At 38.7% G+C, this 27,913-nt stretch overlaps 1 protein-coding gene across 1 annotated transcript in view; it reads left to right on the forward strand.

Annotated features, from left to right (window-relative positions):
- Positions 1-27,913, forward strand: part of LOC102106840 (ATP-binding cassette sub-family C member 9) — a 42,433-nt gene that overhangs the window by 1,707 nt on the left and 12,813 nt on the right. Inside the window, exons 2-18 of the mRNA XM_088055084.1 lie at positions 584-692; positions 1,837-1,947; positions 2,481-2,553; positions 4,444-4,549; positions 10,042-10,080; positions 11,897-11,998; positions 13,385-13,469; positions 13,953-14,033; positions 14,975-15,112; positions 15,595-15,720; positions 16,319-16,415; positions 17,364-17,611; positions 18,516-18,664; positions 19,426-19,495; positions 20,317-20,474; positions 22,599-22,691; positions 25,663-25,765. Of these exons, the coding sequence (XP_087911210.1) occupies positions 584-692; positions 1,837-1,947; positions 2,481-2,553; positions 4,444-4,549; positions 10,042-10,080; positions 11,897-11,998; positions 13,385-13,469; positions 13,953-14,033; positions 14,975-15,112; positions 15,595-15,720; positions 16,319-16,415; positions 17,364-17,611; positions 18,516-18,664; positions 19,426-19,495; positions 20,317-20,474; positions 22,599-22,691; positions 25,663-25,765 (1,888 nt within the window). The remainder of the gene's footprint in view (positions 1-583; positions 693-1,836; positions 1,948-2,480; positions 2,554-4,443; positions 4,550-10,041; positions 10,081-11,896; positions 11,999-13,384; positions 13,470-13,952; positions 14,034-14,974; positions 15,113-15,594; positions 15,721-16,318; positions 16,416-17,363; positions 17,612-18,515; positions 18,665-19,425; positions 19,496-20,316; positions 20,475-22,598; positions 22,692-25,662; positions 25,766-27,913) is intronic.

The following is a 27,913-nucleotide window of genomic DNA, read 5'->3' on the forward strand; positions in this document are numbered from 1 at the left end:
CTGATGAGGAAACTGCAGAACTGCTGTGGGATCTCTCCTCAGTCTCCCCCTCTCCAGGCTGAACAAGCCAGGTGACCTCTACTGTTCCTCGTATAGCTTCCCCTCCAGACCCTTCACCATCCTCATGACCTCCTTCGGACAGTCTCTAATAGGTTTAATGTCTTTTTTTTTTTAACATATATATGAAGCAAAAGCTGTGTCAGGATGCACCCACTGCCCTGGCATTTCCAGAGGATGGAGGTGGGTGAATGACTTATTTCTGCACCCTTCCTGCACTGTCCTGAGAAAGGCACAGAAGACATAAGCCTGCCAAGAGGGAAACAATTCCCATGGAGTTCCCTTGGCACCCTCATGACTTGCTCTACTCTTCATTCCCAGCTACCACTACAATGCTTAAATATTTTCATCTATCCTTCTTCCACACACATAAATCTTCATTTGCCATCAGGGTGGCAGATGAAAGTATCCCATAAACTTCTTTTGAAACATTTCTGATAAATCCTGCTGGCATGACTGCACAAAAAAGGAAGTGTATTCGTGAAAACCTGTTTTTATGTAATTCACTGTCCTGCTTTCTTTCAAGTGTACAGAAGCTGAACGAGTTTCTCCTGAGTGATGAGATTGGAGATGACAGCTGGAGAGGGGGGGACAGCTCTGTTCCTTATGAATCCTGTAAGAAGCACACAGGACTTGTAAGTTCTGCTTTATGACCCTGAATTTCAAAGCAGAGAGGCCATATAGCCCCACACAAGCCCAGTGGCCAAGCTGACAGAGCCTGAGTGCTTTGATTTCTAGCCTGGCTGGCTCTAATATTGACTAGTTTTACCTCTTTCATGTCCTAATCTCTCTGTTCTTATGACATGAAGGGTCCCCAAAAGACTCAAGTATTGCTGAAGTGTCAATAGCAAAAAAACCCAAACCTAAACCAAAACCTAAAATCTATCAAACCTAAACCAGCCTAAACCAACCATAAGATGCCAACATATTTAAATATTACTAAAATTCAACCTTCTTCATTTTTCTAGAAGGCCTGGGTGGATTTCTTGTGGTTATGGGGTTTATACTATGTACTGCCTGTACATCTCATACTGGGCATCCTTAGGGAGGAACATTTGTGCTTTGGGTAATTCAGAATTAAAGGTGGAAAAAAACAACACCAAACTTTGTGAAATAGGAATTAATTCCAAAATGCTATTTCTGGAGTACTAAACATAGAGTGAGTTTGAGTAAAAATTGAGTACAAAAAAACCACAACAAAGATGATTTAGGAAAAGTTTTTTTTTTTTCCATTTTGACATTTTTCTTAAGCTATATATTTCAACAGTTTCAAACTGACTGTACAATTTGAGAGGTGACTGAAACTTGAAGATGGCAACAGAAAGATAGGATTAGCACAAAGTAAATTTCATTTTAGCATGACAACCTGAAACAACACCCTTCTTGTTTTTCTGGGCTAACTATAATAACAAGACAAACGAAAATGAGATTGTTTCAGCTTTTATTTTATTTTTCCTGTCCTCCTTTTGCTTAGTGCTACAGAAACTGTAGATGATGGGGAGAGGGTTTGAGAAGGATGGTAAAGATGAAATTTGGGATGGTTGTGCATGGGAAGCAAAAATCCCCTTATTTTCTGTGCTTCAGTTAAGGGTGATTAAAACATTTAAAATGTGTGCATGACAGTGGTGTATCTGTATTATCACATATTGAAAAGCACTGGCTGCTTCTCCTGAGCTGGAATGGTGGTAGGAAAGGGAATGGATTTTTTGCTTTAGAGGGCACCAAATGCTGTCTTCTCATGAGGATTCCAACTTTTCTCCTGTTTTCACCTCTCTCTAGCACACCAAGGCCATCAATAGGAGGCAGCCCCTGAGGTATCAGCTTGAAAGCTACGAGCAGCCAAAAAGGAAGCACACACGACCTGTGGAGATCGATGATGTGGCCATTAAGGTAGTTTGGAAAATGTTTTCCCTCTTGAAAATAGGGAGCAGATCCTCCTGCAACAGTATCTGATGGTGACAAAATTGCTGCCCTTATTTCAAATTTTCCATGGCAAGAGCAAGCTGTTAAATAAGTTAGCACTTTAGGCAAATTTACAGTGAGAAGAGTGGACTTCAGACCAGTTTTTACAGTTATTTAGTGTCTTCTCAGGAAATAAAGAGGCATCATGAATCTAATGTCCAAGTCTTTAGTCTCATATTTGACAGAATGAAAGTATTTGGTAAATAGAACTCAGCTCAAGATCATCCCTTTCTTGCCTTACATACATTATGTACATTTGTGTATTTATCTTTTTCACAATTTTTGGGGGTTTGGCAATATTTACAAACTTAGCTTGCTTTTTTCTTTGTGTGTACAACCATACAACACTGTGTCTATTAATCACATATTTATTTTATGAAGGTATTTTAAATCTAAATTAATAATTTTAATTTTTTCCCCTCCTGTGTTTAAATATCTGATTTGTGGTAATTGTTTTGTAGGTGACCAATGGATACTTTTCGTGGGGAAGTGGTTTAGCTACACTGTCCAACATAAACATTAGAATCCCAACAGGTAGGATGAAAGCACACCTTAAAAATGAAATATATAATGCCAAATTGTTATTAATTCCACTTCTTGATGTTTTGAAATGCACAAAGGTACACATTTAGAATTTTTAAAGAAAAAATAGAGGTTAAAAGTGTATACAAGGTCATAAGCTGTATTGTTCATATAGTAATATCATTAGATAAATTATGTGGCTTTTATATATCTATAGTTTACATAGTTCTATAATAGCACAAACTAAGTCAAGAGTTAAAATAGACATGAAACTATGGTTGAAAAAATATCATTATTATTTTTAATAGAGAAATTGAAGAAAAAGAAAGAGGGAGAACTCCAGACTCATTCAAACCAAGGGTCCATCTAACTCAGTATGTTATTTTCAGCAACACTCATGTATTATATTCTTCCTGCCATTTATCAACTTATGGTCTTCCAGTTCACAACTATTTTCATTCAGAAGATGGAGTTTTTCTGTCAAAAAATCCTTAATTATTTTGTCTCTCAATAAATTCCTCTTTATCAAGCTGAATTCTTGAAATTCCTTACATCCTCAATGTCTTTGGCTAGGGATTCCATAGGTTTACAAAATGCTGATTTGGTTTGGAATACTTGCATAGCAGCTGTGAAAAGTAGCAACTGTTATTTTCTATTATTATAATAACAACCACAATAATTTTATTTCTTTTCTTGTTGATAATGCTGTAATATTCATAACACTGTCTGCTGGCATTTCATGTTATTAAATAGTCTTATGTTTTATTTTGACCTCCTATCAAGGGCTTTGTTTAAAATAGAGTATTACTTTAGGTTGCTGTCACATGGTAATTTAGTAATCCCCAAGCCTGTATGATTTGTTTCCATGTAGTATTAAGTGTCACCAGCAGAATGTCTTTGCTCCAAGGAGTTTACAGTCTGAGGCCTTGGGTTCACAGACCGGGTGAGCCAGAGTTTGCCTCTTTTGGAAGGAATAAGCCCTTGGCTTCCCAGCTGGAGAGAAGTTTAATTGGAAAATTTCCAGTACCTAAAGGGGGGCTACAAGAAACATGGAGAGAGACTCCTGACAGGGGTCTGGAGTGACATGACAAGGGGGAATGGCTTCATACGGCCAGAGAAAAGGTTTAGATGTGATATGAAGAAAGAAATCTTCCCTGTGAGGTTGGTGAGGCTCTGGCACAGGTTGCCCAGAGAAGCTGTGGCTGCCACATCCCTGGAAGTGTCCAAGGCCAGGCTGGATTGAGCTCTGAGAAACCTGGGCTAGTGAAAGGTGTCCCTGCCCACGGCAGGGGAATGGAATGAGGTGATCTGTAAGGTACTTTCCAACACAAACATTCTGTGAGTCTAAGAAATGCACTGGCCAGCACAGTTAATGAGTTCAATCAGTTTATGGGAAGACCTGAGAAGCACTGTTCTCACTGCAGAGTAGGACTGGAGGTAGGAAAGTATCTGTGTGGGGGGATAAGGAGAACTACAGCAAAGCAGAAAAGAGTAATGGGTCTTCTTTCAGTTTATTTTTTAGATTGGTCCAAATTAATTTCAGTTCATTTATTAGATTGGTCCAAATTTTCATGGATCTCCAGGCTGAATAACCACTCCCCACCATATATCATTTGACCCTAAATAACTTTCATAGAGTAACACAGTCCTGTGAAACAAATGCTAATATACGTAAGAGCAAAAGTCTCATTCCTTCGGAGATTAGTGTGTTACTGCAATCCATTACTGTCTCCATAGATTAATACATGCAATATTACCCATTTATATAGTGGATGCTAAAAAGATTATTGAATCAGTTCAAGTGCTCTAGAGCTAAATCTACCTGAGCCTTGTGAACTAGAGTGTAACTGTTGTTTTTTTCTCTTTCTAAAAAGTGTTTTGTTGTTTTTACTATTATTGTAGGTCAGATGACAATGATCGTGGGCCAAGTTGGCTGTGGCAAGTCTTCACTTCTCCTTGCTATACTGGGAGAGATGCAGACCCTGGAGGGAAAAGTTCACTGGAGCAAGTATGTTTATATAGCTATTAATTGCTGTATTCATTTAAGGAGGAGGCTGAGATTTGCTGTGAGAAATGTAAAACTTCATGTCTCAGAACTCCATGTTGAGTGATTACCATTAACCAGATCCTCTCTGGAATGCATCACCTGCAAACTCAGGAAGAATTTCTCACTGTTTTGTCACGTTCAGAGTAGGCAGAACAGGGTGTCCCAAGAAGGGAAAGAGGCTAGTCTGGTGATTAATATTGATATGCAGATAGAAAACTTTATAACTTGCAGAGTAGTTATAAGAGTAGGTATGAATTTATTCAGTGTAGAGGTGCATGGGAGATATCTCCTCCGAAAAGCGTGCACACTTTTGAGCTCTGGCTTTCTCTTTTTATCCTTTACAAACTAGGTTTACACAATATGCTTAATACATATTCATTTCCTAATCTCACCTGTCTTTGCTTCATATTAAAATTAGCTCCATGCCCCTTTGCGGCTGCGTACTGGTCGTTTTTGGTCAGTTCAGTGGTTGTCTGGGGGTCTTTGGGATGAGGTTTCTCTTTAGTTGAACTTTTCACCTTGTCTTCTCATGCATGTTCCTTTTAGTACTTTGACCACCTTTTGGACTTTGATACCGTTCTTTCCAGCTTAGGTGTCCAAATAAACCCTTTATCTTGTGGTGCCTTTGTCTTTGCATCCTGTTTGTGCATTCTAGCTCTTTATCTTATCTTGCAGTCTTGCTCCTTTCTTGTTCTTGTCAGCTCCCCTTCTCTTCTGGTCAGGAATTTCTTTATGCTTAATTCCTATTTCTTAATTTTTCTGTTTCAATATCTAATATATTGGCCTAGCAAGTGACCTGGATAATAAGCATAGGCTTATTCCTTTTATCAAATAGGCTTCAGTACTCACTATGATTGAAGTCAGCGTTGTCACGTTGTTCCTGTACCCACCAGTGAAAGTGTGGAGCTTCTTCAGCCCAGTGGGATGTGTTGGGGGCCAGTGTAAAGGAAAGGATTTGTTTCTACTCAGAGCTGCTGCTACTGCTGGTGCAAAAAGAAATGTAATTACATGTGAGAAATTATTTTCTCCTTCCCTGGTACCTACCCAAGCCTCACCTATGCAACAGTGTCACTCTTCACAATAGTACACTCAAAAACCAGCCTGAGCACACTGAACACCTTTTAAGTAAAGGCTGGGCAAAAGCTGTTTCTGAAAGAACGGCTCATGAGGTCAGGCCTTGGATTCAGAACCAGTGAATGAGAACTTCCCACAGAAACTGAGGCAGCAAGCACTCTTCAAGCCTAGACTGGGCAGAGATGGTGGAAGCAATCTGCTGTAACCCCAAGACTTGTTCTTTGGTTTTAAAGATCAGTTCTATTTCTTTAAAACTACCAAGCCAAACTCAGTTATCTTTTTGCTGAGAAAAGAGGGAATCTTGTTAGAGAGATCAATATTTTGTTGCCCCATTCCTTGACTAGTAACATCCTTTATCATATTTTTCTTACAACAGTGTTGAAAACTGGATGTTTTTTGCTTTTCATCTGATGGTATTCATAACATTTTTTCTCTCTAGCTGCACTTCACTTTTTGCTATTCTAAACATATGATCTCACTGGAGTAGCAGGTACAGTTGAAACCAAGGCTACACTAAATTTAGTTTAATTATATATGAATTTAGGCTTTGAAGGAAGAAAAATATGCAACCTACCACAGTTAATTTCTTTGAGACATGCAATGAAGCTTTTTATACCACAATCAGACATTGTTTTTCTCAGTAGTTTAAAAAAAATAAGAGTAAGTAGAATGTACCATGAAAGGATTCTCACAATTTTTTTGAAAGAAGTATTTGAGAAAGACTGAGATTTTTCCTAGTTAAAGATATGGAACTTTGGAAAGATTAGAAAATTAGAAATCTTAGGAACATAATAGATACAGCTTATAAAATGTTTAATAATTATGAATTGTGGAAAAAAAGTAAGTTTAATATTTTTCAAGAGATAGAATCATGCTCTCAGTTGATTAGCAATCTGTACATAACCACAACACCAACTCAGGTTTTAGCAAACCCCTCAGATTTTTTTTTCATTGCACATTATAACTGTGATACAGCTGATGCAAACAGTTATACTTGGCTGATAATTTCAGACTGCCTGGCAAACAGATGAATACAGAAGGATACTTCAGGTATTTAACTAAGTGGCTCCTGTATTTTCCAAAACCATAATAAAGATCCTATTTTCTCTTTTAAGTCCCTTTCCATGTGATTCTCCATGTATGACTACTAACATGTCTATTGATCCAGGGATGAAATGCAGGCTAGGTGAATTCCTTTACAAATTCAGCTGTAACAACACAGTAATTGTAAGCATGGATAAGATTGCAGCCCCAGTTGTATTGGAACAATCCGGCCAAGCATCGCTGGGATTTAAATACCCTGTTGCTGGGGGGGCTGACTGCAGTGAGAGCTGTGTGTCCTGCTGCCAGGGTTGTCACTGCTTTGGCATCTCAGGGAAATAAAGCATGGCAGTAAATCTTTCTGTAAAAGAACTTGGCAAAGTTCTTATGGGCTGGGTCTCAGTTTTTCCCACTTATATTAGACATGGCCCAGAAATGTGACATCCTTAGACACAGAGCTGGGTTTTTGTTTTCCCAGTGAGTAATCAGATTGAGAGACTTGTTAGACACTGGTGCATGAGGGTGTCTGGGTGTTGTCATCCAGACAAGCCTGTTTCACATGAGAGTTCTTTATTATAAAGTTATTTCTTAATAATTTGTGGGAATCGCACAGACATGTATTCCCCTCATGCATATCAAACCAAACAGTCAGTACCATCTTCTCCAACTGCCAAGCCAAGATGGACTAAGTAGAAACCTTTCACTTGCTACATAGTTTTTTGTACACTGAAATGGTTTCTGTGCAAACAGCTTGTTGTATACTAAGTGAAAAGCTCAGGAAACACAAGAGTAAATAGATCCTCAAAAATGGCCTGCTTTGTCCTCAAGAATCCAGAAGGATGTGACAAATATTAGGAAAAGTCAAAGCTCCCCTCAAAAGGATTGCCAAGTACAATGCTCACCCAAAGATTACAACCACAGGAGATTACAGAAAACACTGAAGGAATAAAAAATCATCCACATAAACGTCAGAGGCCAAAACCAGCAGAACTACCAGTTCTGGTTGCAGGGACAGGCCTAAATTCCTCAGAACTCCTGTATGGAATTTGTGTAGATGCTTGGTCCTCATCTTGCCTCAATTTCCTCCCTACATTAGCAGAGGAAATGGTTCATTCTGTGATTACAGGGCTATCTCAGAGATTTTGCATACCTTCCTCCTCCTCCTCCTCCTCCTCCTCCTCCCTCCTCCTCCTCCTCCTCCTTTGTTTCTATTTCTGCTTCTTCTGCTTCTTCTTCTTTTTCTTCTTTTTTGTTTGTATTTTCATCATATATATTCAAATCCTATAAAAATGGCTGATTATTTTGGTCTTTCCTACCATTTCAGACTTGAATTTACCACACCCCATTTTGGGCAATATGTATATTTTATAGTTCAGCTAAAAATCAGTATAAATAGCCATAATAAATAAATAATAGCCATAATAAATAAATAATAGCCAAATAAATAAATAAACTAGAGGAAATAAATGCTAATCCACTCAGGCAAATAAAATATCTTTTTTAGAAATTGCAGGAGCTTCAATTTCAGCCCACTCCCATGCCCTGCAATCACATCACTCTCTCAGATTCAGAAGGGTAATAAAGTATAAAACAAAATACTTAATCTCCTTGTTTGTGAAGGCCCCAGCACACTAAAGGTCTTTGCTGTGTTCATTCATGAGATTATTGGTGAATGTGGGTTCTCACAGAAATCTCATTCATAATTTGGAAGAATCAAAGTCCATTTGTCAAACTAAGCTGGGAATGAAATTTTTAACCAAGGAAAAAGGGTTTTAACAAACCAAGCTCCTAAAATTAGTCCTTGCCCATTGAGAAGTTTGTTTGGTTATCATGGCAAGCATATTAAATCTGGCATGGAATTGCAAGGAGTCTTGAAGGCTTGTGCCTAGTTTTTGTTAACTTGTAGCTCAGAGGGTGCTCCCAAACTTATACCTGAAAACATTTTCTCTTTCTCTACCACTGCAGTGCTCTCCTGACAAAAGTAGAGCAAATTTCTTCTTCTTGTTTGCCTTCACCTATTTTCCAGCCCCTTTTCAATCTCTCCTTAGACTCCATCTTTTGTTTTCTTGTAACTTTTTTCCATTGTAGAGAAGACTGGAAGCTTTTGCTGAATGAGAGACCAAGTTTTAGTGAGGAGCTGTCTATTTTGAGCCTCAACATGTGGCTCTCTGACACTTCTGAGTTTTATTCCCCTCTGATGCAGCACCTTCTCTGGCAATTGGTGTATGAAGAAAACACAGACTGTGCATTTTAGGAGGCCTGAATTGCCCAAGTCCTCAGAGAGCTGATGTGCAGCACAGAAAACAATGTGTCTCAGTTCTGATATTTTGGGAAGATGGTAATACATGAGTCTGACATTACAAGAACTCTGCTTGCTATTAGAAATTTTATGCCTTTTCTAGACTTGGATATCCTGCAAATGAGTACAGCTGCACTTACTGGTATCCAGTAGTCAGGCAGTCATTTCTGTCTCAGGATTGAAGTGTTTCATCTGGAGTGTCCGTAGGCTTGAGAGGATTTGTTTGTTCATGGCTTTTTTCTAAAGTCAGGAAAAGAATGTTTTAGCGTAAGTTTTCTACTCCCTTCCAATGCCTGTTTATATTTACCTGGTATAAGCTCTTTTAGGTTTTGCACTTTACAGTGATGCATCACCATGTCTCATGAATGAGCATTGTTGCTGGTCCAAAACTACTTTGCCTGCCATTCCAGGCTCTTGGCACTGTTCAAAAGTCAATTAACAAACAGAGGGAACTGCAAAATCATTCATGTCATTGCTGCCATTTGAATGCTCTTCAGAACATATTTTTTAAGGATATGATCTTTAAGAAGTGGAAGATGACAAGGAAAATCTACATGTTGTAGGGCTGTGCACAGCTTTATGCAGCCTTAGTGCTACAAAGAGATTCAAAGTGTGTTCTGATCCTACAGTGTAGCTGCAACGCTCATCTTTACTCCAGGAGAAATTTGACATTAATTACCAACTTCTGCAGGCCACTGGCAGAACTGTGTGGAGAAGCTAACTTATTGCTTGCCAGGCAGTATTAATATTTTAATATTTAATAGGTTTTATGATACAACTTTAATTTAAAATAATTTTCTAACAACATCATTTGCCTGTTTAGCCACTATGCCTTGTAGATACCAAACTGTCACATTCAGAAAAGTGTTATGGTTTTGCTTAGACCTTGTTTATTTTCCCTTCAAGAACATAAAAACCCAAACTTATGCTGAGTTCTTAAAGTATGTAATTAATTCCAGGTTCACTGTATGTAAAACTAGCACAAAATGTTATTATTTATATTTACTGCTTACTAAATGTCATTTACCATAATTTACAGTGTAAATGAAATGGAACCTTCTTTTGAAGCATCCAGAAGGTATTACTTCTTTTCTAATGTATCATAAAACACTCGTTAATATATGTAGAATTTCCCCAAATCCTCATCTTTGTGCTCTTAGCCCATCTCCATGTTTCTTTTCCATGCTGATAATTATTAACTGTGGTATTAATTTATAGATTGTGCAAATCCAGTGGATCCCACATTTCTCCAGCCAGTGAAGCACTACCTCTGTCTTTTCTGAAAGATGCTCAGCTCCCATCTGACATCAGTGGGAGTTCAGTTTGCTCCTTGTCATGCATGACAGGATCTTTAGGTATGAGGCATCATTAGGTGTCTCCTCCCACGTGTTTTTGAGTTTTCTGCCCAGCACTTGGTTCCCTGTGGTTCCTAACCAGGGATGGGGCAGGGCACAGAGGGAGCCAGCTCAGCTCCAGCTGAAGCCAAGCAGGGACTCCACCACTGGGTCCAGGTTTAAAAGAATAACAAGTTCCACTAAAAGTATGTAATAAATGACAGAGAGGTAGTGGCACACAGAGCTGTGGTTGGGAGCCACACCATGCTTTTATGCTCCATAATCTTGAGGATGTGTTTCATATGAATGCATATGAATGGCTAAAAATCCTGAAAGTTTTGGGATATTGCTGACAGCTTCTAAACAGCTGCTTCTCCTGCCTTAGCACCATCTGTCTCAGTATGAATGCTTACGAATGAAGCTAAGCAAATATTTTGCTGGAAGCATCACCATCAAAGAGTCTGAGAAGGAACCTCATTGTGGCCTTCTGGAACTGGCAGGGAGCCTGAAGGAAAGATGGGGAGAGACTCTTTACAAGGGCCTGGAGTAACGTGACAAGAAGCAATGATTTCACATTGACAGAGAGGAGGTTTAGATTGGATATTAAAAAAAAAATTTTTATGGTATGTGTGATGAGGCCCTGGCACAGGTTGCCCAGAGAAGCTGTGGCTGCCCCATCCCTGGGTTAAAGGCCAGGCTGGATGGGGCTCAGAGCAACCTGTGCTAGTGGAAGGTGTCCCTGACTATGGCTGGGGTTGGAATAAGATGGTCTTTAAGGTCCCTTCCAACCCAAATCATTCCATGATTGTATAAGTGCTCAGAACCATGAGCTGACACCAGCAAACACCTCCTTCCTCACATCACCTTGGGCATCTCAGAAAAACGTCTGAAATTACAAGAACATTTTTCCTGCTTGGCAAAACAGCCAGAAGTAAAGAACATTCATACCCCTATTGACAAACATCATCAGGCATTTAGACACATTTAAAGTATGCACAGTGATTAAACTGCTCACTTTTTCAATATCATTGAGGATATAATAAACTGAAAGGAAAAAATATTCACTAAGAAAAAAGTATTTTATATGTGTGGCCACATATAATATATATATATATATATATATATATATATAAAATATAATCTTACACTTTAGAAAGCAGCAAGTCAAGTTTGCAAACGCCATTTGAGCAGTGCCTTTTCACTCTGTTTTGTTGTTAGAAAAAATAATGCCAAATAACTATTCCTGCAAGAATTTAATATTTCTTAGCATAATTTGCCTTTGGATTTGAATTGCAATTACTAGATTGAGGTAGGTACCAGCCATTTATAGTAGAATAGAATACAACCTAGAGTGTAGATTTTGCCATCAGGGGAGAGAGAGTGGGTGCTGTTCTAACAAAAGCATCAAATTTAAAACTCTTCCCTTCTCTTTGTTTTGCTTGTGTTTTTCTGTATTTTTCTGAGTGCACATTCAGGTGCACTAAGTTTAAAAAACTTGATTATCAGACATTTCATAGTGTGAGGGCTTTTTTCTTACTAAAGCTCTGTGTCTGTCTGCAGTAGGAACAGGTACTCCGTGGCTTACGCAGCTCAGAAACCGTGGCTGCTCAATGCCACCGTGGAGGAGAACATCATCTTTGGCAGTCCCTTTAATAAGCAGAGGTAAATACCCACCTCCTTGCAAAAACATCTGGCAGTTCCTTTTAAAGAGGGTTTTTTGGTATCTTCTGGAGGAAGTTTATAGTTTCTGGAAAATATCAATCAGCGCATGCTAAACTTGGGGTGGATTTAGCTGATCTGTTTCACCTCAGAGGAAGGTTTCTGATTTAAGTTAAGCTGCTCCTCTAACCGGAGCATGTGTCTAAGGTGTTTGTGAGAAATTCCACAGTGGTAGTGGCTCCCCATGGAATACAGCTGAAGCCATATGTGTAATTTCCAAGGTGAGATGAAACCCATCTTTGGAGACTACTTATGTATTTTTTTTATTGTTGTTTAATGGAGCCCAAGATTGCCGGAGGACTTTAGCAACAGGGATTCTAGGCATGTTTACACTGAGTTTTTTTGTTAATCCTGCTGTGATCAAGTCACTGGAGCAGTCACTTTCCAAAAACAGCATTTATGAAGATGGGGTGCCTCAAGGGAATGCCCTTAATTCTTCCTTTATAAATATGGGAGAAGGAAGCGTGAAAACTGAGGTGAACAGCTACTATTGTGCCTATCCAGCACCTGTTTCTTCCATCCTTCTAAAAGGTCAGTTAACAAATGTAGAAAAAGTAACTGGACTTAAGGAAAACAAATTGCTGATGTTTCAAAGGCAATACTCTCTGTTTTCAGTTATTGAAAATACTGAAATTACTGAAAAATACCCTGTTCCTCTCAGTCTGTGCTAAGATGTATGACTCCATTCTGACTTGATAAAACCTAATCATGACCAAATTCCTTGAAATACAGAAAATTTCAGGGACCAGATCCTTCAGCCACTACATCCATCAACTTGTTTCACTACCTTCAAAGGGACAAGGCTGAATTTCATCACTCAAATTGTCTGATCCCAACTGCTCAGCAGCAGATCATCTGCTACAGACCCAGAAATCTCACAAAAAAAATTTCTAAATTTTGCAAGTGGTTTGCTAGATCTGGTAAGACCAGAAGCACTGTAAGGATCCTTTGTCCTGTAATATCACTCCAAAGAAAATGAAGATGCATTTAAAGGGGGAAGAATAAAACCTCAGTGGAAAATAGCTTCAAACACTCTGGAGTCCAACAACACAACTCCATGACAGGGAGGAATATGCTCAAATAATTTACATAATTAAAAAGCAGTCTTGCTAATAAAGACTTCTAATAAAGATGTAATTTTTTTACAATGCTTCATTTACAATGCTCCAGGATTAATTCTCAACAATCATTTTGCCCTAGTTATTTTTACAATTATCCAGCCATCACAGAGCAATAAAAAACTTTGTGGTGACATCTACCTGGAGGTTTTTGTGTTAGCAAGAGTGAGAGTCTGGGTAAACAATTGCAATGACCACGTTGTTTTTCCAGGTACAAGGCTGTTACAGATGCCTGTTCTCTGCAGCCTGATATTGACTTACTACCATTTGGTGACCAGACAGAAATTGGAGAAAGGGTAAATAATGTGAATGCTTTAATCTCTGCTTGGCCTTTGTATTAAGAAGACACTTCCTGGGGTCACGCAGTTCTAGTCTGTATTGGGCTGCCAGACTGGTAAATAATTGTAATTCACCAAGTGTTTCTGCAAAACCATTTGAAATCTCTTCTGCTTCTTCAGCTATTTCTCAAATGGAGTTTCTTGACCAAAGTCTCCCATGTTTTGCTAGCTGAATTTGATGCTGGTATTGGTTAAATTTTTCAATCTAAAAAGCCTACTGTGCTCAGAGCAGCTCTTCATAATTTACACTTGAATAATTACCATGAATAATAACTTTTCTTTTAGTATTATATGAGGACTATGCTTATCAATAGAAGCAGCATTTTAATGAAGTTTTTTATTTTTAATGGAACAATATAAATGTAAAAAACCTCACATTTTCAAAGGCCTATCATAATGGTTATTCAAAGATGCCTATTTCTGATCCATTTGAATCATTAGGGGATTAATTTAAGTGGTGGCCAACGACAGAGAATCTGTGTTGCTCGAGCACTCTACCAGAACACCAACATTGTCTTCTTGGTAAGATTTTTTTTTTTTCACATGGAGCGTGCAAAGTTAGTAATAAAACTGTAATTTCATATATTTAGTTTATATTTAGAAGACCTATGGGGACTTGTATTCAACTCCAAAATCAAATTCTAGAGATTGGAAATAAGCATCCATCAGAGGCAGCATCAAAACATCCTGGGAGACTGATGAAGATGGGAATTCCTGCACAAATTAACACTGGAAGAGTGGAACAGATTGTCTTCTCCTTGTTCTCAGTAATGATCTACTATCAGCACAGTCCCAGAAATCAGCAGGATTTCTAATAAGGAGCCATAATGAACAGTCTGTGGGCTCAGCACTCTTCTGCAGAGTGCTGTGGAGTTGAACAGCCTTTCCCTTCTCTGTTATTACTGTCAAGGCACATTAGGAATTTCAGGAGGTTCATGAAGGGGCTGTTTGAGCCTCTTCAAAATTAAGTAGAGACTTCTTGAAGAAAAAGTGTTTGCATATTGATATCCTTATCTGAATGTTGCCTTATATCCAGCCGCACTCACTCAAAGTGAAGACCTAGCAGGTCTGTAGTTAAGTTTGGAGGAAATGAGAAGAGTTGCTAACTCTGCTTTAATTTTCCCATGCCAGTTTCACATCAAAATTTGGCCCAAGTTTGGCTTTGGATCCTAGAATTTTCAAATTTGGATGGAAAATTTCAGTTCTGGTGTTCCTGCACTCCGTCAGTGAGGCCCCAGCACTACACAGAGCCAGACACAAAAAAATTAAACTGAGTCCACTGCTGTGAACTTAAGAGCAGTTGATTCCACCTCACTAGTGCAGCTCTCTGACTGGGTCCTCGTCACTAGAGAGAGATGAAACACCAGTTAAGACAGATGCTTTCTATTTTAAAAATACTATTTTAGGAATAAACCTCACTTTTGTATCCTGTTTTAATATTTTTCAATTTGATGTGATTGCAGGATGACCCATTCTCTGCACTGGACATTCACTTAAGTGATCACTTAATGCAGGAAGGGATTTTGAAGTTTCTGCAAGAGGACAAGAGGACTCTTGTTCTAGTGACACATAAATTACAATATCTGCCACATGCTGACTGGGTAAGAGAAGAGGTCCCAGGGGAAAATTTGCTAAGCATGAATGTACACTTGAAGTTAACACCATAGCATTTAATGAGATTATTACTTTTCTCTGCAATAGAGTCCCTTCTTAATTCTGTATGCCATGTGGCTAACTGCCACTTTAACACAGATTTTATAGTGGAAGAACTATTTTATTTTTACATTATTTATGTCGATTTTTTTTTTGTTCATTAAAAGGCCTGGAGAATTTTGATTTAATTGAAACTATATCTATCTCTTCTTTTCAATGCTTTTTACATGTGCAGGAAAGCATGACTTACATGAGTTTCAGTTTATGAGTTATGCCAGCAAACTTCAGAAGTCATTAATAAAATATTGAATAAAATGAAGACAGAAAATTGCATAATCGTATTGTCACTAATGGTGAGACATATCTGGTAGGATGCAGGTCAGTGATTGTGGTATCTGTGTTGTTGAGTGCTGTGTACTTTCTCCTCTAGATCATAGCAATGAAGGATGGAATGGTGCTTAGAGAAGGAACACTAAAGGATATCCAAAACAAGGATGTTGAGCTGTATGAACACTGGAAAACTCTGATGAATCGCCAAGATCAAGAGCTGGAAAAGGTAAATAGGAGCATTTGGGCAAGGATGACTTTTCTTCAAAAAAATATTTGACGTTCAATTTCCAAAAAACCCAAACTATTTCTGAAGTGAGTTTATAACTTGACTTTAAGGCAAAACCTCTTGACCTGTAAGGAGTTTTAGGGTCTGGAATGGATTGTTCAGGAATTGTGCGGTATATTCATCATGGATTATTTGTAAGGACATCTTAGACAAGAAACCCATGGAAATGTGCATAACTGATCCTTTGATGGGGCAAGGGTTGAACCCAGCGGTACCCCTTATCCTTTTATTTTGTTATTGCCATGAATATTTAGGATTCTATAAAGACTATTTTTGAAGTTTTTACTATTCCAGAAGAGAGGGAATGAAAGAATGGCAGAGAGAGGGAAAGAAGTGAACAAAACTGAATTCTCTGAAATTTAAATTGAAAAATACTGTGTTTTTCCATTCTGTGAGTTACCAAGTAAAGTCTCTTTGAGATTGCTACAAGTACTACTACAATTGGTGAACAACTATGCTCTCAAATTAATAAATTATATGTCAAATTAATAAAACCTATTGTTAATTAATAATAATAATGACAACCTAATTATTTCAGGATATGGAAGCTGACCAGACAACTCTTGAGAGAAAAACCCTTAGAAGGGCCATGTACCCCAGAGAATCTAAGTCACAACTGGAAGATGAAGATGAAGGTTTGTTTTGCAATTACTTTATTTAATACCATTTTTCATTGCCTTTCCACTTTTATAGCTGTCAGTTCTTAGCAGCAAAGTGTGACTCTATTGATGACATTTGGAAATAATAGTGGAAAGTCCAATATTCTGACCTGTTTACAATATAACTTGTTTAAGGGATTCTCCATATATTTCCCTAAACATCATACAGAGGTAAGGGCATTATCAAAACAAGTTAATTTATTTGTTAACTCAGTGCCTGGATTTATTGAGGGATGAGACAGAAGTACAGCAACAGAAACAATTGTAAAGAAAAAAAAATTATGTAGCTGTCAAGAGCATGTCAATATTTCTCTTCTTCAAGTGCAGCCTGCAGGGGATATATATATTCCTGTGAGATATATATATTCTTATTATCTGGGATAAAAAATTAAATTTCATTTTTATACACCTATGAAATATGTATTTTCCATAGCAGAAGTCTTCCACCATTTGTGTTTCAATAGAATGTGATCAAATATATTTTTAGTACTCTTGATTGAAGGGAAAATTGAACTTTTTCATGCAAACAGATGATGAAGAATCTCGGTGGAAAGGTTTGGACAGTTTTCTAAAATCTTCCAAATTGCTCTGCTAACTGTATAATAGAAGGTGATGAACATGTTGAGAAAGGCCTCATCTCTGCTCTAAATAATAAGTAGTGAAGACTTAGTTTATAAAATTATTTTCTTAACAGAACTGTGACAAGTCAAAGATTGGCAAACTATAGAATTGCTTAAAGAGCACAGGGGAAGTCTTACGAAAATATGTCTGAACTGTTTGCTGGTCTAAAATGACAAACTGAATTTTTACTTTAAAATTTGTATTCAAAGCAGAAGGAAAAAAATCCAACGAATCTGGTAAACTTGTTTAACAGTTTAACAGTTATTGAATCCAAGCTAACTTGATCAAATGTCTGAGTCACAGAGGAGGAAGAGGAAGAAGATGAAGATGATAACATGTCAACTGTCTTGAGGCTCAGGACAAAGATGCCATGGAAAACCTGTTGGAGATATCTAACCTCTGGAGGATTTTTCTTGCTCTTTCTGATGATTTTCTCCAAGCTGTTGAAACACTCAGTTATTGTGGCCATAGATTATTGGCTTGCTACATGGACATCCATGGACAATGCAAATGAAGCCAGGAATACTGATGAGGATAAGAACACAGAGAAGGTGAGCCAGATCTTGGAGCCTGATAGGAAAAAAAAAATTAAAGAAAACATGTTCTAAAATAATTATTTGCTTTTCATCTAGAAGCCAGATGGATAGAAATGACAGGTAGATTATTGTACAGGATGGATGTATTCTTAATGTTAAAAGAAGAAAATTCAAATTTTATCATTCTCTTTGACCATTCAGAACTGAAACAGAAGCATATTTGCGAGTAGAAAAATAATTGGCCTTTCAAAGTAAGGAGCTTTACATTAAACTTTTCCATCTGGATTTTATAAGTGCTCTTTTAAGTCAATGACCCCACTTTCCTAAGTACTGGCTGTCAAGTAGCGTCCTGCCAGAAAAAAAAAATTGGAAGTCTTCAATTGTACTGCTTACGTACAATCTGCTTATAGCTGTAAATTTGACTCATATACAATATCTCACTGGAATCCACTTAGTAGACTTTCAGAAGGCTCAAATTTGCTATAACCCTGGCAAATCAGTTTAGGATTTGCTCTGGGAATTTCATGATGTTTGAACTTAATAAAGTGGAACTTTCCAACATTGCTCAAATGCCTTAATTCTTGAGAAGTTCTACTAAGTTTCTTGGCTAACAATCCTTTGTAATTGTCCACATAGTAAGTCTTCACAGTTCTAAGAGCTATCATTTCAAGTTCATGAGGGGTAGAATAGAGAGAGGAATCTTAGAACTGCCAGAATTTCTAATTATGTGGACTTAATGAATTGCAGTTCCATCACTGCAGTTCCATCACAGTTCTTTTATTTCCCAAAGATGATATATCATTAAGTAATACAAGAGATATGATATAATAACTGATGGGTACCAGGTACCTTGGGGACTTCCTAGCAGAAAAGAAACATCTGTTTATTTCTAGGACTGATATATTTGTCATTCCATTAGGCTTATCATGTAGCTGTCTTCAGCATCCTCTCTGGAGCTGGAATTATCCTTTGCCTCATCACATCCCTGACTGTGGAGTGGATGGGCCTCACAGCAGCCAAGAACCTACACCACCATCTCCTCAACAAGATCATCCTTGGACCAATCAGGTACGGCAAAAATGATGTCCCTAAAAAGCTACATGGTCAAAACCTGTCTTCTGTGTGACGGCAAGGGTACTCCTAGGAAAAGCTCTTGGTTTTGACCTGTTTCCTTCAAGGCCTCAAAAAAGGAAAATAATTAGTGAGATAATCATAGGGGGAAAAAATTCCATGAGAAAACATGTGAAATTTTGCCCCTGTTTTTTATCTGACTGAAATGTTATAGAAAGCTGGCACCCCTTCAGGGCTGGGGGGTCAAGGACATCTCTGAGGGCAGTTCAGGCTACAGGTCACCCAGCTCCAGCTCTGAGCAATGGCCATGGTGTCAAACCATGTGGACACCAAGACTTCTTCTGTGCAAAATACCCAGGGTCTCACAGGCAGCAGGATGGCCAAAAGGATGCCTGAATAACAAATAAATTTGTCACAGTGCTTTCATGAAATATCTGGGGTTGGTGCCCATTAGGAGGCTGAGCAGCAGCCAGGAACAGGCTGTGATCTTTGGAAGGGATCTTAAATACTGATGGAGCAAGAAGGAAAGTTCAGGACACAAGCCAGCAGGTTTTTGGAAGAGAAGTTTTTTTTCAGGGGAAAGTGCCAAAAGAAGCATTTAGACAGGATGCAGATAAGATAATCTGGTATGTTATTCATATTTATTTCTTGGTTTAAGACAATAGCTGTACAAAGCTCTGTGTTCTGTCTGACTGGATTTTTAATCCAAAACTGGAATTCCTCTACAGGTTACTTTTTGGTTTTAATTTGTCCAACAGGTTCTTTGACATGACTCCACTGGGGCTAATTCTAAATCGCTTCTCTGCTGATACAAATATCATTGATCAGGTAGATGTATCAATATATTCTGTTTTATTGTCCTGGATTTGCAAATTTTCATGTAGATCCTGAAAAAGATGATGTATTAAAATATTCAATAGAGAAAAGCATAGCAAAACCAGGCTCTGGGAATGATAATTTTTACTCAAAGTAAAAAGTACACACATTTGTAGTAATGAGGGCAGCTAACCATTAAAATAAACATAGCAGGAAGTAGTGGCTCTTAATTTTTGTCATATGAAGACTGGTTGATTCTGTTTGAAGATCTGGATTAAGAAAACATCAGATTTGGAGCTAGAAACAGGAAACACAGTAGAATATAACAACTTTGAATATGTGGGAGTAGGTGTGACATATGAATGTTCCACTGTAACTGGCAGCACATGTGGATTTAGAGCATTCAGGGGGAAGAAAGGCTCTCACTATGGCTATGCATTAAAATTTTTTATGAACAATAATCCTGAAGGTAAGGTTGATGGGAACGTGGAATAAATAATTATGAGACTCTGAGATAGAGCATTCTACTTCTCTAAATATCTGGCAAATCAAGAACAATTTTCTTGTCCTTGCCTGATATATAAATGAGGTGGAAATTGTTCCTATTTCCCCATGATCTTTGAAACTCTGACCTTTAGAAAACAAAAACCTACCAATTCATTTTTTAACCCCTGTACATTTGGCTATGACATGCGCAGAAACAGAAAGACTCCTGATATTAAGAGAATATCAATGAGTACATAGTGATATTTTTCCACTTTTCTTATAGAAAAAGGTTTATAGTGGTGCTACCAGGGATTTTTTCCTTATGGATGTTTTTAATTTCCTTCTAGCACATCCCTCCCACACTGGAGTCTCTGACCAGATCCACCTTGCTCTGCCTGTCAGCCATTGGAATGATCTCCTATGCCACTCCATGGTTCCTTGTGGCCCTCGTGCCCCTGGGCATAGCATTTTATTTTATCCAGAAATACTTCAGGGTTGCTTCCAAGTATGTATTAAAGAGCTATCCTGAAAATTTCCTCCATGAAATATTTTACATAAGAACTGTGGTGGAATGTGAGGTTGTAGGAGCCAGAAAAGGGGAAAATGGGCATTGCATCCTGCTTCTGATCCCGAGGCATGCATTTGAGACACGCACTGGGGAATATTTCCAACTGACCTGGCTATAAATGGGGTATCTGGAGAAGTAACGCCAACTGAATAGATTTTTTGGTTTTAGAGTCAGATGAACATGAAGTTTGTTAATCAGCTGAGCTTGCATATGGTTAAAACTCCTCTTTGACATTTGAGGGTTAGTAGAGAACAGAAAATAGCTTCCTGGACTAACATTAATCACAACTTTTCCTTAATATTGGGGAAAAAAGCCCCATTTTCAAGTCATTTTCACTGCAGAGCATTCAGGATGGTTTGGCTGAGTGTAAAGAGTACAATTTTTTCAGTAAAAAGAGTCATGCTTCCAGTGCTAAATTCATTCTATAATTTTGTAAAACATCTTTAGTAAGCCATTTGAAGTTTTTTCTTAAATTCAATCCATTAGTCTTTTGTTATCAGCCAAAATCTTTCAAGAAGATTTATTTATCAGAAAATCTGTAATCAGAATTCACAAACCAGAAATGTTTAAATATGAAATAATTTGCTTAACTTCTCTGAGATTTTTCAGAAACCTTGTTCTTGCCCCACCAAACCTATAAACTGAAGCTGTATGTGCCTGTACACCAGATCTTAAGGTGGCTGACAAATCAGGAGACCTGGTTTTTACTCTCAAATTATTCTGTTAAATTAAACTCTTTTAAATCGCTTGAGATGTGATTTATGTTCTTTCAATGGACAGTAGAAATTCAAACATCCAATTTATTTCCCTAAAAATTAGTCTTGGGAAACGTAGGATGAAGGAATAGCTTCAGCCAGTATTTGTAACTCACTTGTATGCATTCCTTTGCAGGCATATAAGCCTCACTAATATTTAGAAATGCAAATATTTGCAGTATTTCTTGCAGCACTTTTTGTTGTATTTTCCATTACATTTTTCAAAAACTTCTGTGTATTTTTCATCATAAATTTGAAAGACATTTATCATCAAAAGATCAGCAGCAAATTCTGTTCTGCGCACTGCAACATTCAGCAACATCAAGCAGTTGTTTCTCCTGGCCTATTTAATCCATTGTGCAAAATTAGCAGGATTTTGATAACAAGTTTTTATCTCTATTGATCTGGTCTTTCTTCTGTTTGTACAACTGGCTGTTATGCCAATGGCAGAGTGTTACAGAAAGATGTAATTTTTTTTCTGTGGTTTGGAAATTGTTGCTTTTTTAAAAGGAAAGACTGGAACTTTTGGACTTAAAAAATGTTGCTCCATGCAGATTTTGGAAGTTCCATTGCTGAGTAATTAGGGAAATTTATCACTCATGTTATTTCTCTGTCAGTGCTGTCTCTGCTACAACCAATGTTAACAGCACAAAAAGAAGATCTGCTATCATCAGAAATATTTTACTTTCAGCATGTTGTGGTACTTCAAGATATTGAAAATGAGGACAGGTTAACGTGGAAATACAGCTTTTTTTGTTAGGCCAGCTCTTATCATAAAAGATATTAACTTCCTGATACACAGACCCTATTATATATCTGACCTAAGAGTCACAAATCACATGCTCTAAAGTTTAAAATCAATGGTTTTGAATTTAAATTAATTTTGTTAATATATCAAAATCTATCATATATAATAAAAGATAATTAGGATCTGTTCTACTTAATAGAATTAATAGAATGTAATAATAGAATGTAATTAGAATAAAAGGTAAGTAGGATCTGTCTAAAATGGATAGCAGGTTTTTATCCAGGAGAGACATGATAGTGTCATTATCCCTGGGGGGAAAATAGAAGCTTAAAGTGACCAAAAGTAGATGGAGAGGGCAGCAGGGGAGATGATTCAAAGGCTCCTGTGGCAAAAAAGGAATGTTATATTCCCATGCCAGTGTACTATAGAAATTTTGTGTGATCCTGAAAAGAACATGTGCAATACATAAAATGTCTGTTTTGTCTGCTGTGCAGCGAAATTTCTGCAGACAGAAATGTTTACATGGTGGTGGACATCTGCTGTGTTTTGTACACCCAGGGACCTCCAGGAACTTGATGACAGCACCCAGCTCCCTCTGCTGTGTCACTTCTCTGAGACAGCTGAAGGCCTTACCACCATCAGAGCATTCGGGTAAAATTTGTAAAACAAATTATTAGAGAGGGGCTTGGGGGTCAGGCTGGCCTGTTCAGCTTCCTTGGAGCACGTTTGAGGGCAAACTGTTGAATTTTAAGAATGTTGTTAAGATATTTCAAGTAAAGAGAATAGATCTTTTTTTCTTTTTCTTGTTGCTTTCCCATGCCTCTTAAACATTTTGCGTATTTTCATTAACGCATGTATTGGTGTTCCATTGAATTAAAGATTATTGCATTTTTAGGATATGACATTTAAACTTCTAATGAGTCTATTTTAATCATGCCTCTAACCTGGACAGCAGGGAGCTCTGTTTTGCCAAGCAGGCAGAGGCACAGACCCTTCAAACCCCCTGCTATATACAAGTGTTCCTGAATCAGTTTTATGTTTAACCCACTTCCCAAGCAGGGAGACATCATTATGACACTCTCCAACTGAAAGGCAGTGTGCAACTTGACTTTCCAAGAAAACTGCAGGAGAACAGAACTTGATGCCTCTTAAACATTTTGCGTATTTTCATTAACGCATGTATTGGTGTTCCATTGAATTAAAGATTATTGCATTTTTAGGATATGACATTTAAACTTCTAATGAGTCTATTTTAATCATGCCTCTAACCTGGACAGCAGGGAGCTCTGTTTTGCCAAGCAGGCAGAGGCACAGACCCTTCAAACCCCCTGCTATATACAAGCGTTCCTGAATCAGTTTTATGTTTAACCCACTTCCCAAGCAGGGAGACATCATTATGACACTCTCCAACTGAAAGGCAGTGTGCAACTTGACTTTCCAAGAAAACTGCAGGAGAACAGAACTTGATCTTAATATTGTAAAACCTGCCTTTGTTAATCAAAACTGAAAAATAAATTCTGTAAGAACCAGAGAGTTTTGCCAGCTTTCCATGCATATATTTTCTCTCTACTACAGGAAATATTGGCCAGACTCTCCTATGTTCACTCCATTATGGTTATGACTCTGTCAAAATGCCAGCTTGAGGTTTTTTCCCAGTAAGCGCACCTTGCACCCATTCTGCACTACATAGAATTCCAAAGCAGAGCAGATCCCACTGCAATGCCATTTCCACACCTATTTGATCAGCTTAAGGCTGTTTCCTCATTTCAAGCTAAGCTTTAGGACATCAGCTATTAGCACAGAATGTTGCAGTAACGCCTGTGGAAGAACAAGCAAAAACATTGTGTTGAAGAGGTGTGAGCCAGTGGTCAACAGGAAATGCTTTAGCTAGGTTTATCAACAGAATGATGTATTGAAACAGGAAGTTTTACAGGCTGACGTATGCTGAGTACTTCTCAAGAGGTTCAGTGTAACCTTTCATCACTGAGGAAGGTTATGAACCTGAGGTTATCTTCTCAGGAAGATGAAGGAACTTAGCACTTTCTGAGTGGTTCAACTCTTTTTTTGCCTCACAAAAAGGCAATGGGCTTGGATGGCAGAGAGCAAAAGGCAACCTGAGGGTGCCACAACAATTGAGTTTTTCAGGATTTCTGGTGCTAATCAAAGCCATTTCATTTCATTGCTTGTGCTCCACTGCCCACCAAACCTGAAGTCTCCTGCATTTATTGTCTGCAAGCTCGTATTTACTGATGGTCCTGTTAGTCATTCTCTGCAGTTTGGGTTCAGTATGTTCCAGGATAAAATCGAGCAGCTCCTCACGCAAAACAGTACAGTTGAATAAGAGAGCAATCTCAGTGACCTCAGACGTCATCTGACAGGATATAAGTATGAAAGTGTCCAGAAGATGAGCTGAACATGGATGAAAACACAGACTGAGTATGTCAGATTTTCCATTAGGAGAGCAGGAGTTTTGCTGCCAGGAAAAATAGATGAGCAGAGTAGTCAGTGCATCCTTATTCCTCCCCACATCATTACTGTTATAAGTTCTTCTGGAGAGGTTGCTTGTCATGTTTACAAGCTGTGCAGAGGGAAATAAAATATCAGCAGGAAATAGCAGGGTAAAAAAATAAGTTTCTGGAAGAAGAGGTGTTAAAGGTGCTTCACAGCAGGGCCCTGAGACTTTGAAATGGAATATAAAACAGACACTGAGCTGCTGACTAAAGTTCAGCTGGTTTAATCAAGTGAGGGTTTTCACCAGACAATAGAATATGGAACAACAAAATGGTTTCCATATGACTGTGCAAGGTGCCATTAATTTAATACACTTGCACCAATAGAGATTTTCCCCTCCCCTCCCAAAGTGTACCTTAACTTTTCAGCACTCTGGTATCCTTGCACTGGTTTTTGAATGTGATGGGAATTGTGTGGGGGAAAGAGGAACAAGTGGCAGTGGAGGTAACACCACTCATTTTTCTAATTTAGAAGTATCTATAGCATTCCATGACTGTAGTTTCCCAGTTGTTTAGGCAAAGTGTGACTGGTTGAGAAAACAGCTTAGGTGAGTAGATGAAAGATTTGATTTACAGATCACTCTACTTCCGTATTAGTTGAAACCTTAGGGATGTCATCCCTGTTGAAGGGCCCTGAAGCTGGCCAGGTAACTTTTGAAATCAGATTTAAGCTGACAGGTGAGCCCTCTGCCTTTGCTAGTAGCCTGTGAGGAGGAGCTGAGGGTACACAACAGCTCTCATCTGTGGGAGGAGTGGACTACAATCCACAGCTATAAAAAGTGGATCAGCTCTGGGGAACAACATCTGTCCCAGCACCCTGGCATTGCAATCTCTTTGAGGGGACAGTCTCTGGTCCAAACCCTGGTCCAAACCCTAGTCCAACAGAATTGCTTGTCACACAAATCCCTCTCCACTCCACTTGTTGCTCCGGCTATGGGGAGCTGTGGCACCAGATATGTGTTCTTAGGGCAGAGCTTTTAACCCAAACCAGCAAAAACAGAGGGGCAAAAAGTTTTGGGCTGGGAGGAGGGAAGGCAGAACAGAGTTAATGCTTCACCCTTTTGTGTGTGAGAGTGTTATGTGTTGTAATGTAAGAACTTTGGTCTTGCCAGGCACGAAGCCAGATTTAAACAACGTATGCTGGAGCTGACGGACACGAACAACATTGCCTACTTATTTCTGTCAGCTGCCAACAGATGGCTGGAGGTCAGGACGGTACGTTCAGTTTTGTCCCAGCCATGGTTTTGAAACCTTGGAAGCAAACAGAGACTTTGCCTGATGCAGAGAAGATAATGAGTATTAATCTCGCAAGGAGATTATACACTCAGTTCCTTAAAATAGATCAGGATTGTTATGTTAAACCCAGAGGGTTTTTTCAGCTTTCTTGGCCAGGAGTAAGAAAATACAAGTCTACCTCATCTTCTGTTGCTGTGCTGTCTAGAGTCTGAAGGCAGTGCAAGAACAAACATTTACAAAACTTCAAACAAGACTTTCTCTACTACTGTGCAGCATCCACAGACCACAGCAGGAACTGCTTTCAAAGCAGAATGTGGCTTTTCAGTGGCTTTGTGAACTGTACCATCCTTCTGGCAGGGCTGTTTTAGGCACATTGATCTCCCAGGTATTGAAGTACCTCTCCAGCAGCAGGTTTCATCCCACAGCTGTAAGCGAAACCTTTGCAGAGCCATACTGTTTGGGATTTTATTGTTTGATATAATGCAAGATAGCAGAACTAGACTCCAGAAAGAAAATGACAGCAGGCCCAGAAAGAAAATGACAGCAGGGCACAGTGCAGTCACTGACAGTGATGTAAGCTCCTGGGTTTTGTAGGGGTTCTCTATGAGGGACTTTCCTGATCTGCGAGTCAAGAAAAGGCAAGCAAAGTAACTGTGATTCCCATATTCATCTGAAACAGAAAGAGCAGTGAATAAACAGAGCAGTGGCCTGATTCTGCTGGACATAAATAGCAACAGGCATGATTAATCCTCACATCAAAGGCTGTATAGTCACCTTCTTTTCCTGCTGGAGCAACAAAGTTATTCACCATATTTTTATGATGTGCTCAAAGCTTTCAGCTTCTTACAGTATCCAAGATCAGCTGAAATTGCTTCCAAATCTAGGACAGATAAATAACAGAGCAACAGCCAGTCCTGGAATAAGCCTCTTAGTGTCTCACAGTCTTACACTTGCTTACATGCCGAATGAATTTGGTCCATGAATACACCTCACTTCCTCGGTGAATTAGAAATAATGTGGTCTTGCCAAGGAATAGTGCATTGACATAGCCCTGCCTAAGGGTGGTACAGTGGTACTAAGATCACCAAAAAGTTTGTGGGATTTAATAGCAGCTGTTAAGTCCTGTCCTAGCTGATGATGAAGACTGAAGACCATTATGCTCCATAGGTGTGAGTCACAGAGTCCCAGAATCACAGAATGATTTGGGTTGGGAGGGACCTTAAAGCCCATCTAGTTCCAACCCCTGCCATGGGCAGAGACACCTTCCACTAGCCCTGGTTGCTCAGAGCCCCATCCAGCATGGCCTACCAGAACTGAGGCAGCCACAGCTTCTCTGGGCAACCTGTGCCAGGGCCTCACCACCCTCACAGGGAACAACTTCTTCCTGATAGCCTATCTAAACCTGCCCTGTGACAGTTTGAATCCATTCCCCTCTAAAATTCGAGTCTGTATTCTGCTCATCAACACATTTTTTTAGACAGATGAACTGGGCAGCCCTCATTTCAAATATCAGAAGAAAAGATTCCTGACAGGAATATCGGACAGGAGGAGAAAAATTAATGGAAAATGTAATCCAAAGTAAATATAATGCAGGCAGCAGTGGGAGAATGGGAATACCAACTATATCCCATTAATCAGCACCTTGACTCCATGAGATGACATGTGGCATATACTTCAAACCTGAGATAAACATCAAGAAAATGGGTTCCAGCTCCTGTAAAGCTTCTGCCAATCAAACATGTGCATGATCTGTATAAATTCTACCAAAAGCCTTCTGGGACTTCATGAAGTCAACGATACTTCCTTTTTTGAGAGAGCAAACCCATATTTGAGAAGACCTGAAGGAGAGTGGAGAGAGAGGAAATTATTTGTTTTAGTGGTGGGCATTAGGGGTGTCACTGTTATATCCTTCGCATGATTTTTTTTTTTTTTTTAATATGCTCAGTAGATTTTTTGATCCCTGCTCTTTTTGGGGTGGCCACCATGGGATACCCTAGCCCAAATGAATTTACAGCAATTACTGGCCTTTTTCACTAATGTTCAGCAAGTTGCTTTATGTATTTCAGGTTGGGCATCACAACCATGACCTCTTCCAGGGAAAAAAATCAAACCAAAATTAAGGGCTAG

This window comes from Pseudopodoces humilis, chromosome 5, assembly GCF_049639895.1.
Source record: "Pseudopodoces humilis isolate 2021_Gansu_Grassland_sample_001 chromosome 5, ASM4963989v1, whole genome shotgun sequence".
NCBI lineage: Eukaryota > Metazoa > Chordata > Aves > Passeriformes > Paridae > Pseudopodoces > Pseudopodoces humilis.